Source organism: Urocitellus parryii, chromosome 3, assembly GCF_045843805.1.
Source record: "Urocitellus parryii isolate mUroPar1 chromosome 3, mUroPar1.hap1, whole genome shotgun sequence".
NCBI lineage: Eukaryota > Metazoa > Chordata > Mammalia > Rodentia > Sciuridae > Urocitellus > Urocitellus parryii.
This window is the reverse complement of record NC_135533.1, coordinates 54,397,162-54,409,919: the sequence shown is the minus strand read 5'-3', so window position 1 is coordinate 54,409,919 and position 12,758 is coordinate 54,397,162. Positions and strand designations below refer to the sequence as shown.

The 12,758-nt window shown below is 40.6% G+C and overlaps 1 protein-coding gene across 1 annotated transcript in view; it reads left to right on the top strand.

Annotated features, from left to right (window-relative positions):
* Nucleotides 1-3,790: 3,790 nt before the first annotated feature.
* Slc26a4 (solute carrier family 26 member 4) overlaps nt 3,791-12,758 on the top strand; it is a 53,109-nt gene continuing 44,141 nt past the window's right edge. The window contains exons 1-2 of the mRNA XM_026395791.2: nt 3,791-3,954; nt 5,903-6,042. Of these exons, the coding sequence (XP_026251576.2) occupies nt 3,791-3,954; nt 5,903-6,042 (304 nt within the window). The remainder of the gene's footprint in view (nt 3,955-5,902; nt 6,043-12,758) is intronic.

The window sequence follows — 12,758 nt, the reverse complement described above, 5'->3', positions numbered from 1 at the left end:
TGCACATCATCAATTGTAAGATGAATCCTGATAAATTGTAGAAAATATGCATTTTTAAAATCATTGAAATAGTATATATTTGTTGTGACCATTTGGTAAGTATCTGCTACATCCACAAATGAGGCTAGGTGCATGACTTTGTTCAACATTCTATCCATGACCAACAAAAAAATGTTTAATAAACCCTTGAGTGAACGAATGAATGAATGTGTATATCTAACACCCCAAATGATATGATAAATCAGAATATACATTTTAAATCATCATTATCTGCTAATTTAAAAATCTAAAGTAACAGTATTATTGTCTGACATTTATTTTGAAGTGACACATCTATCTCTTGGAAAGAATCCTGGATATGATTAAATTCTGATAAATAAGAACCACCCACCTCTATGTAAAATAGGTGAAGCTTGATTTGTAAAGCCCAAGTGAGTAATCTTATGTGTTTAATATAACAAGTAAATTGTGTGAGGAGAGAAAACTGTTATCACCTCCTACTCTTCTCTGTTTTTAAAACACAGCCAACTTCACGGACTCTTACCTATGAGAAAAGAAGTTTTATCCTCTCATAGAATTTTGTAGTGGAAATGCTATTCTGTTCATGCACTATTTATTTCTGCTATAGTAAAAGTATTTAATAGAAAAAAAAGAAGCAATATCTTCATCCATTTACATGCAGGACATATAGTGATTATTGAATGGAATTCTTATACATTTGCCTTTCCAAAAATTCTGTTTATTTGTCAAGAGAATTAACACTGTTCACTCCTGGTGTTATTTGATAGTCTGTTTTCTCCTCTGTCTTTCTGCCATCTCTATCTCACTCCTTAATCCTCTGAATCACTATCACAACCAAACCATTGCCAAGTCCTGAAGCAAAGTGGCTCAGAGGACTGACTGGACCAGACTAAAATAAATATATGGTTGTCTTTATGTTTGTACAGAATGCCCCTAAATTAAAGAAAGGCTTGAATCATCTAGGTGATTTTCTGTGAAGTTGTATATATGAGTTGATATTCTGGAATCCTAGACAGCCATTGGCCCAGGCTAGGAAAATCCACATGTACTTACCTATATCATAATCTTACCTGAAAAACAAAATGCAGACAAACATGTAATATAATTTTTAGTTTTAAAAAACATGTTTGGGCTATAAGTAAGTCTGTTAAGAGAACATGATAGAAGGTAATAATTGTTGGAGGGAGATATATTGCTTGTCCTCAAGAAGTTTTTGTTTAATGAGGAAGGTAAGACTTATTGGTAAATACAAATATGATACTAAGGTAATTATGAGAGACATCTTGGGAATCAGATAAGGTGCCAAGAGAAACCACAAAAAGGGTTATATTACTTCTGACTGAAAGCATCAAGGAATGTTGATGGAAAAGATGGCATTTTAACTGGACCTTGAAAGTATGTGTAAGGGTATATAATATAGGCATATTCAGATAATACTTTAAAATAAACATTTCCTCTCTATTTCAGTGGAGCTGAGTTATATATTCAACCACAACGTGCTATTTGTAAGAAATACATACACACATACAAATATATGGAAAGATGAGTATATTTAATACAGGTGGGAAATTATTAGTAAATGTAAAAGTTGAATCATACACAAAACCTTAGCAGGATGATGAACTCCACTATTGGATGTTTAGAAGCATCCCTGACCTCTACCCAATAGATCTCAGTAACATTCTTCCAGATGTGAAAACCAAGAATGTCTCTTAATATTGTCATGGGTGGGAGGGGGCAAAATAGCCTTTAGTTAAGCAACTCTGGTATATGAAACCACAACACACAAGTGATTCTTTCCCTCTTCTCTGCAAGTGGATAAGAATTCACTTCATGACTTCAATTGTTTTTTAGGTTCCTTCTTCAGTGGCCTTTTTCTTCCTCTCTTCCTCTCAGAGACAGAGGCTCACTATGTTGCCCAAGCTGGTCTTGAACTCACCAGCTCAAGTGATCCTTCCACCTCAGCCTCCTGAGTGTCTGGGCCTACTGGCCAGAGCCACCACACCCAGCTAGTTCTTAACTTCCTTGGGTCAAGAAAGTCTTTGAAAATCTGTTGAAAGCTGTTGAGTCATTCCTCAGAAATACACGCATGCTTGCATGGTGTTGACTAGGGAATTTACACTGAGGAGTACTGTTTCCAGGAGCTGAAAGATGAGTCATATTCTGTATTTTCAATATGGGTAACTGACAGTGTCCAGAAGGTCCATATTTTGAAGCCTCTTCTTCATTTACCTCAAAACATTGAAACTCAGGTGATAATCCTTCCTTTGATGTTCATCTTAATCTTGTATTAGTTTTTGCAAGATTTATTCCAGCATGTACTTACCCACAGAAGACAACACACTGATGAGGTAGAATAGATCTGACTGCCCCTCACCCTTGAGTCTTGATTCCTGTCTAGTCCAGCTTATTCCCTCCCTGATTGTCCAGGTGCATGAGAAAAAATAAAGAACCAGAGGGGCCACCTGAACACTTGACTTTGAGGTAACAATCTACGAGTAAATTATGAACACTCTAACCATCACCCACTGAGTACTCCTAAATACTTTCTGGAAATCCAAAGTCTTATTAATACACAAAATCAACCACTCCTCCTCTCCTCCCCGCCCCCACACCCCTTGAGAGCACCTGTGCTAGACTGTGGAGCGTGGATTCACACAACCTAGGAATCAAGGTCAGCCCTCCCAGCTGGTGCTGCTCTCCGGAAAAAGAATACCACAGGGGCTGCCCCGCCCCTGACCTCGCCACCCGCCTTAGTAATTGGGGGGTGAGTGAAGATCTGGGTGGCCCCTGTGTGACAGCCAGTAACACACTCAGCCCTCCAGGTTCGGGAAAGGGAAAGAACGCGGCAGGGAAAGGATTTCTTTCCGGGTAGGGTCCGTGGGGGAAAGGCCGCAGTCCTTGTGTCCTTCCTTTTGACCAAGGTGTCTCTGTTGCTCCATAAATAAAACGTCTCACCGACTTCTGTCTGTGCTATAAAGGCTGCGGAGCGGCTGTCCCCGGGCATTCCGGACGGAGCGCAGGAGCGAAGCAGGTGAGTTCACTGCTGAAGACTACCTCACTCCGCCCCGCCCTCGCACAACTCCCCGGGACGAGACTAGTCTAGGGGCAGCTGCGGGCGGGCAGGGGGCAGTACAGCCTTCTTTCTGAGAAGCTGAGAGTAAGGGGGTTAGAAAACAAGACGTGGGGTCCTCCTCCTCTACCCCGCAGGAGAGCTGGGACCTATCGCTGGAATTTGCCTGCAGCGTAGGCAACCTCTGGACCTCAGGAGCACATCTTGGGGGTCCCACGCCCTGCTTGGTGCACCCCTCCCACTACGTGCCTGGAACAGTGCCCTGGGTCTGGTACTGGAAGGGAGGGCGCTTTTCCCCTGGCAAGCTCTTGAGGCCCCTGTCCGAAGGGTGGTTTGTAGAGATTTCAGGACGCGGACAGCGCCCCAGCTGCCCGAGGCGGCGACTTGTTCCAAATCTGGAAGCCCTCAGAATAAGGATCCCTCTCTTCAGAGTGGGGTAGTCCCCGGCAGTAGGTGCAGGCCACGGGACACGAAGGTGCTCAGGTGCCCCACTCCAGGTTGGCCTGTGTGCCGTGGAACTGCGTGTCGCTGGCGCGGAGGGCTGCAGGACGCAGACCAGGCTCGCCACGGTCAGCCACAACAGGTGGCGCCCAGAGGCAGCTAACAGATGCTAACAGCCTGTTTCTTGCTCTTCAACTCCGATTGTCCTCCCTTGCCGCTTCTCCTCCCTCTTAGTTGTCCTCGGGTTCGCAGGTCATGGCAGCGCCGGGCAGCAGATCGGATCCGCCACAGCTACCAGAGTACAGCTGCAGCTACGTGGTGTCGCGGCCGGTCTACAACGAGCTCGCCTTCCAGCAACAGCACGAGCGGCGCCTGCAGGAGCGCAGGACTCTGCGGGAGAGCCTGGCCAAGAGCTGCAGGTAGTTGGCCAGAGGCGTGGAGAGAAGTGGAGCGGGGCGTCTGGGTGTGCGGGGTGGGGGGCTCCCGCCCTACCCGCGACACTGCCCGGGGCTTCTCTGAGAGACTTGATTCTGAGTCTCACCACCACAATGCCACCTTTCCTTGTCCGACGGTGGCTCCATCAGTCTCCCGCCAGGAATCACTGTAACTCTTGCCTGGGGAAACTCGCCTTCGGAGGGAGTGGATTCCCGGAGCCCCATCTCTTTTTTCTTGATGAAACCTGGAGTGTACCTTGAGGTACTGTGGGTCTCTGTGTTGCCTTCTTTTGAAGGAAGCATGAGGAAAGAAGGGAAGAAAACGGCTCATTTAAAGGAAATGGTGGATAAACCCACCACCAGGCCAGGAGTCCTTGAAACCCTCAAGAGAATGCGGGCTTGATACCATTTAGTTAGAGACCTGGATGAAAGAAAACAGCTCCAAGTGGTGTACTCCAATTACTTCACCAGGAGACAGGGGGACCCCTACAGAGAACCACCTTGTCTCTAAGCCCAAATGTGCCACACAGAATTAGAAAATCCAAACATGAAGAACTTAGAAAACAGTCAACTAATTGCAAATTTTTCTTTTCTTTTTTTTTACCCTTTTATTATGCAACACTTAAATTATATGGAAAGGTATAATAATCCCCCCTGCGAAGTTTTTACTCATCACCTAGCTTCAACAATGACCAACTCAGTTAATCTTATTTTACCTACAACCATTCCCTTACCCCTCCAATATTTTGAAGGAAATCCTGACATCCATAGGAGATTGGCTCCAGGAATCTGGAAGATACCAAAATCTAAGGATGCTCAAGTCCCTTATATAAAATGGCTATAATATATATAAATTACTTGTTATACCAACATATGTAAATGCTGTGTAAATGGTTGTTATAGTGTGCTACTTAGGAAGTAAGAATCTACATATGTTCAATATAGACACAATTTTCCCCCTGATTTTTGATCTGTGGTTGACTCAGAATGCATGGAAAAGGAGGGACCACTGTATATATCTTTTAGTATGTACCTCTAAGAACTCTTTAAAAATATAACCACAAGCCAGGTGTGGTGTCCCAGTCCAGTAATCCCAGAGACTTGGGAGTCTGACACAGGAAGATCACAAGTTTGAGGTCAGCTTCAGTAATTTAGGAAGGCCCTGTCTGGGTTTGGCTTGCGCCCCTCTGGGTTCATTCCCCAGAATGAAAAAAAATGCATAAAATTATATATAAAATATATATGCATAACTTATACATAATGTATAAAATATATATATTTTTTCTTTCTATAAATCCACATATTGTTATCTACCTAAAACCAATTCCTTAACATAAAAACATTGGCTCAACATTAAACATTTCCAATTGTTTCATAAATGTCATAATTTTTAAAAACACAATTTTCTATTATGAGTCAAATGTTTACCTATTATTGTTGATATTTTTCCTCTTATGTGTGTAGGTTGTTGAATTTAAAGTTGCTACAAGGTATACATTTATTATGTTAAGGTTTTCTTAACTGACTCCAAGCTTGTATTGCCAAAATATTCAGTGTGTTTATTTTTGTTTAAAGAAAAGAAGGCGGTACCTAGGTTAGAAGTCTAAAAATTAATCTCCACTTAGAGACTCCACATTGATCCCTCTTTGGCTGGACCAGAAAATGGGTTCTTGTGTAGGGATATTTTCTCACAGGATTAAAAAGGTGGAGGAGAGGAGGGGACATTTAATCCTGTGTTTCCTAGTACAGTGCACTTAAAAGGATAGCTACAATTCTTGGCAAAATCGTGGTAGCTCTCCAGTGCTAGTATTTTCCATAAATTATTTTTCTAAATGGTTATAAACATCAGAGGAGTTAATTCTATAATTCTAGGATTTATAATTGGTTATGCCTGAAAGTGAATTGGAAATCCAGCTTTCTCGTTTTTTGACAGTTGTTCAAGAAAGAGAGCTTTTGGTGTGCTAAAGTCTCTCTTGCCCATCTTGGACTGGCTCCCCAAATACCGAATCAAGGAATGGCTGCTCAGTGATATCATTTCAGGAGTTAGTACTGGACTTGTGGGTACACTGCAAGGTAAGATGTTGGTGGGCTGGGTCTCAAGTAGTTGAGAGATACTGTCTCCTGCTGTAGTCCACAATGGCCTGGCCCTACTCCTTGTACCATGGCTCTGTACCAAATGCTTACTCCCTCTTCAAGGCCTACATCTTTCCTCTGGAGTCCCTCAGTGGGAAGATTCACCTCTTTTCTCCTCTTCCATTGAGTTCTTTTCCTGGGAAATGCTATAGCTTCTCTAGTTGTGTGGCTCCAACTTAGAGGCATATACCAAAAAGTGGCTTTCCACATTTATAAACCACAACATTTAAAAATATTTATTTATTTATTTTAGTTGTAGTTGGACACAATATCTTTATTTTGTTTATTTATTTTTATGTGGTACTGAGGATCAAACCCAGGTCCTCACATGTGCTAGGTGAGCACTCTACCGCTGAGCCACAATCCCATCCCCTATAAACCACAACTTGTAGTAATAAATATGCATTATATCACAATCTATACAAACATCATTAAATTTTTGTGAAATAATGTTTATTCTCACTGTATTAATAACTTCTAATATGTCCTATTCTAGTCTGGTTTTTAAAAATTATTATTTTAGCTCATTAAATTATTATACATTTTACACATGGATGTTCACCTGTAGTGTGAAACTGGTTTAAAGGAAATTAAAAACAAAAGTGTCTTAGCTTGGACATACATGAGTATTCCACCCCCCTTTTATCCATCCTCTTATTTTAATCTTCTGGGAAAATGTTCCAACACAGGTGAGATTTTTTTGTTTTATTTTGGAACTTGATTTATTCCATAATATTTCCATAAGCATTTTAGAAATCTGTTGCATAGTATGTGTGTAACAGTATAGATATTCTCCTCTGCCCCTCATCCTCACGATCTTGTTTCAGCACTACTGGCACCACCACCCTGTCCAATCCCTCAAAGCCTCCAAGTCATGGAAAAGAAGTCTCATTATTTATTATAATTTTATGGATCACCTAGGATGTACACTGACAAGAATAAGATGTGCCACCTGTTTTCAAGGGGTTCATAGTTTAGTGGAGAAGTGGAGGCTCACAATTTAGTGTGCTAAAGGCTGTGGCAGAGGCAACATTGCCTGCTAATGGGGTGCCATCGAGGAGCCCACAACCCAATCAGGGGATTGGGAATGGCTTCCTGGAACTTGAGTTCTCAAAGCTGTTTCCCTGAAGGTTAAGTCTGAGTCTCAGCTGATGGGAAGTAGTGGAGGGTATGGCTGTGTGTAGAAAGGTGGCTTGAAAACAGACTACTTTGAAGTTAGTAATACATGGTAAACAATATTGTGTTGAGTTAAAATTTGGTTATGGAGCACTCCAGATTATTCAGAGCAGGCCAGGTAGATTCCCACAGGGGAGAATGTTCTGTTGGTCCCAATGTGGGGTCTCACTCCCAAAGCCATAGGAGGGAGAACAGAATGGGGCATTGCTCTATGCAGCTGGCTCTAATGACTGTGACAAAGCAACATCCAGTGCTCCTGGGAACAGGAACCATGCATGTCTAGTTCATGTTTGCTTAGCAGTTGGTTAGCAGTTCATGTTTGCCTAGCATAGAAATTGGTACATAATAGATGGCCCTATAAATATTTAGTGAAGAGGATTGAATTGTTGATAACTAATTGTCTTTATATATGAAAATAGTAGTTCAAGCTCCAGGTCTCCTGAGTTTTCATAGACAAGTATTTAGTCTATGGATTAATTTTATTTAGTATGTATTAGAAACTATACAAAGGACTTTGCCTAGTTATCTCATTTAATCCTCACACCAACCCTGCAAGGTAGGTACTATTATCATCTCCTTTTTCAATAGATGAGAAATCTATTAAATCTTCCCCAAGTTCAGGGAGCTGCAAGTGGTAGAGCTGAATTTGAATTCAGAGTCTAATTTCTAAGATCTTAACTTGTACATTGTATGTTTTTTACTTTATATGTGGTTTTTCCAGAAACATTATATTTATAAGATAACTTTCGGGGAGGGTAGTCTGGCTCATTCATATATTTGTTTATTATTCATTTGTGTAATCAATATTTGTAGACTAATTCTGTATGCCAGGTATTGAGCCATAAGATTCAGTGATTTATTAACAGGTATGGGTACTGACCTCATGGAGCTCCTTTCTAGTGGTAGTTCTGGGAATTAAATAATTAAGTGTATAAATAAAAAATATTTTATAGATTGTGACAACCATTGTGGTGGAGTTGAAATGCCAAAAATAGGAATTAATTTGGGAGGAAAGGTCTATTTTAGATACAATGGTCAAAAAAGGCCAAGTTGAAGAAGTAGAATTATAGACAGAGACCAGAAGAAGAGAAGGAGGCAGCCAGGTGCTGAGCAGGAGGAAGAGGGCACCAGGTAAAGATGCAAAATCCATGAAGGCAAAAAGTGCTTAGTCTTTTCCAGGGCCTGGGCTAGATCTGGGAGGAGCAGGAAAAATTCTGGTCTAGGTGGAGTACAGCTAGGGAGGGTGGGTAATGATGAGATAAGGTTAGGAAGGCCAGGGTTTAGGGCCAGGCAAGAGGGTCATTCACTCCCAGGGAGCCTCTTTAAATATTGTGCCCTAGGCTCCTCACTTGCTTCACCCCAAACCCAGCCCTTAGGATAAGTGATTCGGCTTGAACCAGATCAAGCAGAACATGGTGAGATCTGCAACATCTGAAGTATTTTTTTGCAGCAAGAACTCACCAGTATAACTGATAAGTGCATATAAAAACTACAGACAACTCCTTGGTTGTTGACTTGTGCAACTGGGTGGATGGTTATGTCATTTATTAAAATGGCAAAGATTGCCAGGAGCAGTGGCTCATGCCTATAATCCCTGCGGCTCAGGAGGCTGAGGCCAAAGAATGGCAAATTCAAAGCTAGCCTCAGTGAACATGAGTTGCTGTCTCTAAATAAAATCTAATGTATGAAATATGATATGTCAAGAGCTTTGTAATGTTTTGAGCAACCAATAAAAAGAAAAAGAAAAAAAATACAAAATAGGGCTGGGGTATGTGGCTCAGTGGTTGAGTGCCCCAGAGTTCAATCCTCAGTACAGAAAACAAACAAACAAACAAAAAGGCAAAGACTGAGCCAGGCTTAGTGATCATTCCAGCTACTCAGGAGAATCACAACTTCAAAGCCAGTCTTGGCAACTTAGGGCGATTCTGATTCAATAAAATTTTTAAAAGGGCTGGGGATGTAGCCCAGTGGTAGAATACATACCAATACATACAAAAACTGGCTGTGAAGCAGGTTTGGAACCACAAACCAAGGGTTTCCTTTTGGATGGTCTAGGTTTGAGATGCACATGAGACATCTAAATAGAGATTCCAAACAGAGGTTGGAACTCTTACAAGTATAAAGATCAAAGTTGAGGCCTGGACTGAATGTGACATCACTTTAGAGGTGATATTTAAAGGAACAGGTGTCAGGACAGGCTGGGAATGTAGCTTAGTGGTAAAACACTTATGTAGCATGCACAAGGCCCTGGGTTCACTGCCTGGTACCTTAAAAAAAGGTGGTATGTGGAGGGTGGATTAAAGGAATGGAAATGTCTGCAATTACTTAGGAAAGAAGGGCTGATGGGGAGAAGAGGGCTGGTGTACTTAGAGGTCAGGAAAATGAGAAGGGATAACAAACCACTTGAGGAAGTTGGACTCAGAAAGCTGGAGAAAAAGATACAATCCAAGGAATGAGGAACCAGAAGGAAAGAGAAAAGTTTAAAACAAAAAAAGGATAAAGCTTCCCATGGAAATTCAGGACTGCTTTTAGCAAGTTTTGCTGTGAATTGGAGGGAGATAAAGGATACAGGTGGAGTGAAGGACAGATCTGCTTTCCTTTTAATACAAGAGCTACTAGAATTTATTTGTGAATTGGAAGGAATAACCTCATAGAAAGAGAGAGATCTGTGATTCAAGAAGTAAAGGAGAAATTTCTAGAAGCAAATTCATGAGAAGGAGGCAAATATGGATAGGTTGCTGGACAGAAGTGGGAATATTACTCTTTAAGGACAAGGAGGAGATTTCCTCCCTTTCAAAGGAAGATAGTTGGTTCAAACTGTACAGATTCAGAGAGGCTTGAAATTCTGATGAAAAGCAACCTGGAATCTGCATTCGGGGTAAAATTGGAATCTGCAATCTGCATTCGGGGTAAAATTGGGAGTTCATAACCCACTTCAATCTAATATATGAAATATGATATGTCAAGAGCTTTGTAATGTTGTGAACAACCAATAAAAATTAAAAAAAAAAAAGCAACCTGGGAGCATCTCTTCTAGATTCCATGTTTTCAATGAAAAGGTAAGATGTGCCTCTTCTACTCTGGTGAAGAGAGAAATGGTCTTATTGAGGAAAGAAGGGGAGGTTTTAGAAGTTGTCTGAGAGAAAAGCACAATTCCTGAGGAATTGGCTCTCCAGGAAGTACCACATCCTAAGCACCTGTTTCAAATTAAACATCAGCCTTCAGCTTGCAGAATAATTTCTCAATAATTAGCAAACTGCAGAAGATGACCCATTATCAGTTGCTTACTTTTTTTTCCCTTCCTGATGAAGGATAACTGCATCCAAAGGGCTTCTTTCTGTACTGAATCTGAAAGGTGGAACAAAAGAAAAGCAGTCTTTTCCATTCCAAACCATGGAGGTAATGTGTAGAAAGATATCCATGTTTCAACAGGGAAAGTGGCTGGATGAGAGAAGCAGGACTACCTACTCTAGAAGACAACATAAGAATACCTGCCAGGCCCTGAGTTCAGGATGTGTTTTGAGATGAATATAAAAGCACCTAAATGTCAGGAAAATGTTCTTCCTGTGTGATAAGGATTCCGGAAGACAGTGTGGACTGCCCTGCGGTGGCCAAGAATAGCAATTTCAGTTTGGCCAGGCCAGGCCAGCAGCCAGCAGGCTCCCCACACTCAGTCCCTGACGGCTGCCCACACCACCACCTCACCACCTCTGTGTCCTGAGTGGTCTGACTTCTTGGCTCACCTCCCATGGTTTGGCAGAGGTAGCAGAGGCCATTCAGCCTGATTACAGAGGAGCACCTCACTCCCACCTTCGCTTCTACTATTGGATTATTTGTTCTTAGGTTGTTACGATTTTGAGTTCTGGATACTAATCCTCTGTCAGAAGAATAGTTGGCAAAGTTGTTTGCCCATTCGTAGGTTCTCTTTTACTTTGTAGATTGTTTCCTTTGCAATGAAGAAGTTTTTAATTTGATGTAATCTCCATTTGTCAGTTCTTGCTTTTGTTACCTGAGCTATTGGAGTTTTATTCAGGAAATCATTTCTGTGCCAATATCTTTAAATGTTTCCTGTAAGTTTTCTTCTAGCAGTTTCAAAGTTTCAGGTCTTACATTGAGGTCTCTTTGGTCCATTATGATTTGATTTTTGTACAAGTTGATAGATAAAGGTCAAGTTTCAATCTTCTACATGTGGATATCCACTTTCCCCAGTACAATTTCCTTGTAGAGATCTTTTGCCTCTTTGGTTAAGTTTACTACTCTTTGGGTTTTTGTTTTTCTTTTGAGGCTATTGTAAATCAGATTGCTTTCCTGTTGCTCAATGAGTTCATTATTGGAATATAGAAAAGCTACTGATTTTTTAATGTTGATTTTGCATTCTGCTTCTTTGCTGAATTTGTTCATTAGTTCTTCTGGGGGTGTTGCTCATTGGAAGAGAACTTGCCTAACATTGAGACCCTGAGTTCAATCCCCAATACCACAAAAAACAAATTTTAAAAACCCACCTTTGTTTCATTGATTCTTTGTATTGTTCTTTTAGTCTCTTTTCATTTATTTCTGCCTGATCTATACTATTTTTCCCTTCTTCTGGTTTTGGGTTTAGTTTTCCCTTGTTTTTCTAAGACTTTGAGATACATCATTAGGTTATTATTTGAGATCTCTCTCTCTCTTTTTAATGTAGGCAATCATAGATATAAACTTCATTACTAGTACTGCTTTCACTGTATACCATAGTTTCTGGTAGATTGAGTTTCCATTTTCATTTTATTCTAGGAATTTTTAATTCCACCCCTCCCCAAGTTCTTCAATAACCTACTGTTCATTCAAAGTGTATTTTATTTTTTATTTTTTTTTAGAGAGAGTGAGAGAGGAGAGAGAGAGAGAGAGAGAGAGAGAGAGAGAGAGAGAGAGAGAGAATTTTTAATATTTATTTTTTAGTTCTCGGCAGACACAACATCTTTGTTGGTATGTGGTGCTGAGGATCGAACCCAGGTCGCACGCATGCCAGGCGAGCGCGCTACCTCTTGAGCCACATCCCCAGCCCCTCAAAGTGTATTTTAAATTATTCATGTGTTTGTATAATTTCTGGAGTTTGTCTTGCTGTTGATTTATAGTTGCATTCCATTATCATCTGATAATATGCAAGAAGTTATTCCAATTTTTTAAAAAATATTATGACTTATTTTATGTTCTAATATCTATTCTAGGAAAAGTTCCATGTGCTTATGAAAAGAATGTGTATCCCACAGCTATTGGATGGGATATTCTATAGATATCTCTTAATTCCATTTGATTCCGTAACTCAATGTTTCTTTGTTGATTTTTTTCTTTTTCTTTTACTAATCTGGATGTTCTGTTGATGATGTGAAGATTTGAAGTCACCAACTATTATTTCATTGTGGCCTATCTCTCCCTTTATGTCTAGTAGTTTTTGTGTTATAACATTGGATTCTCTGATTCAGCATATATCTCTATATATTTAT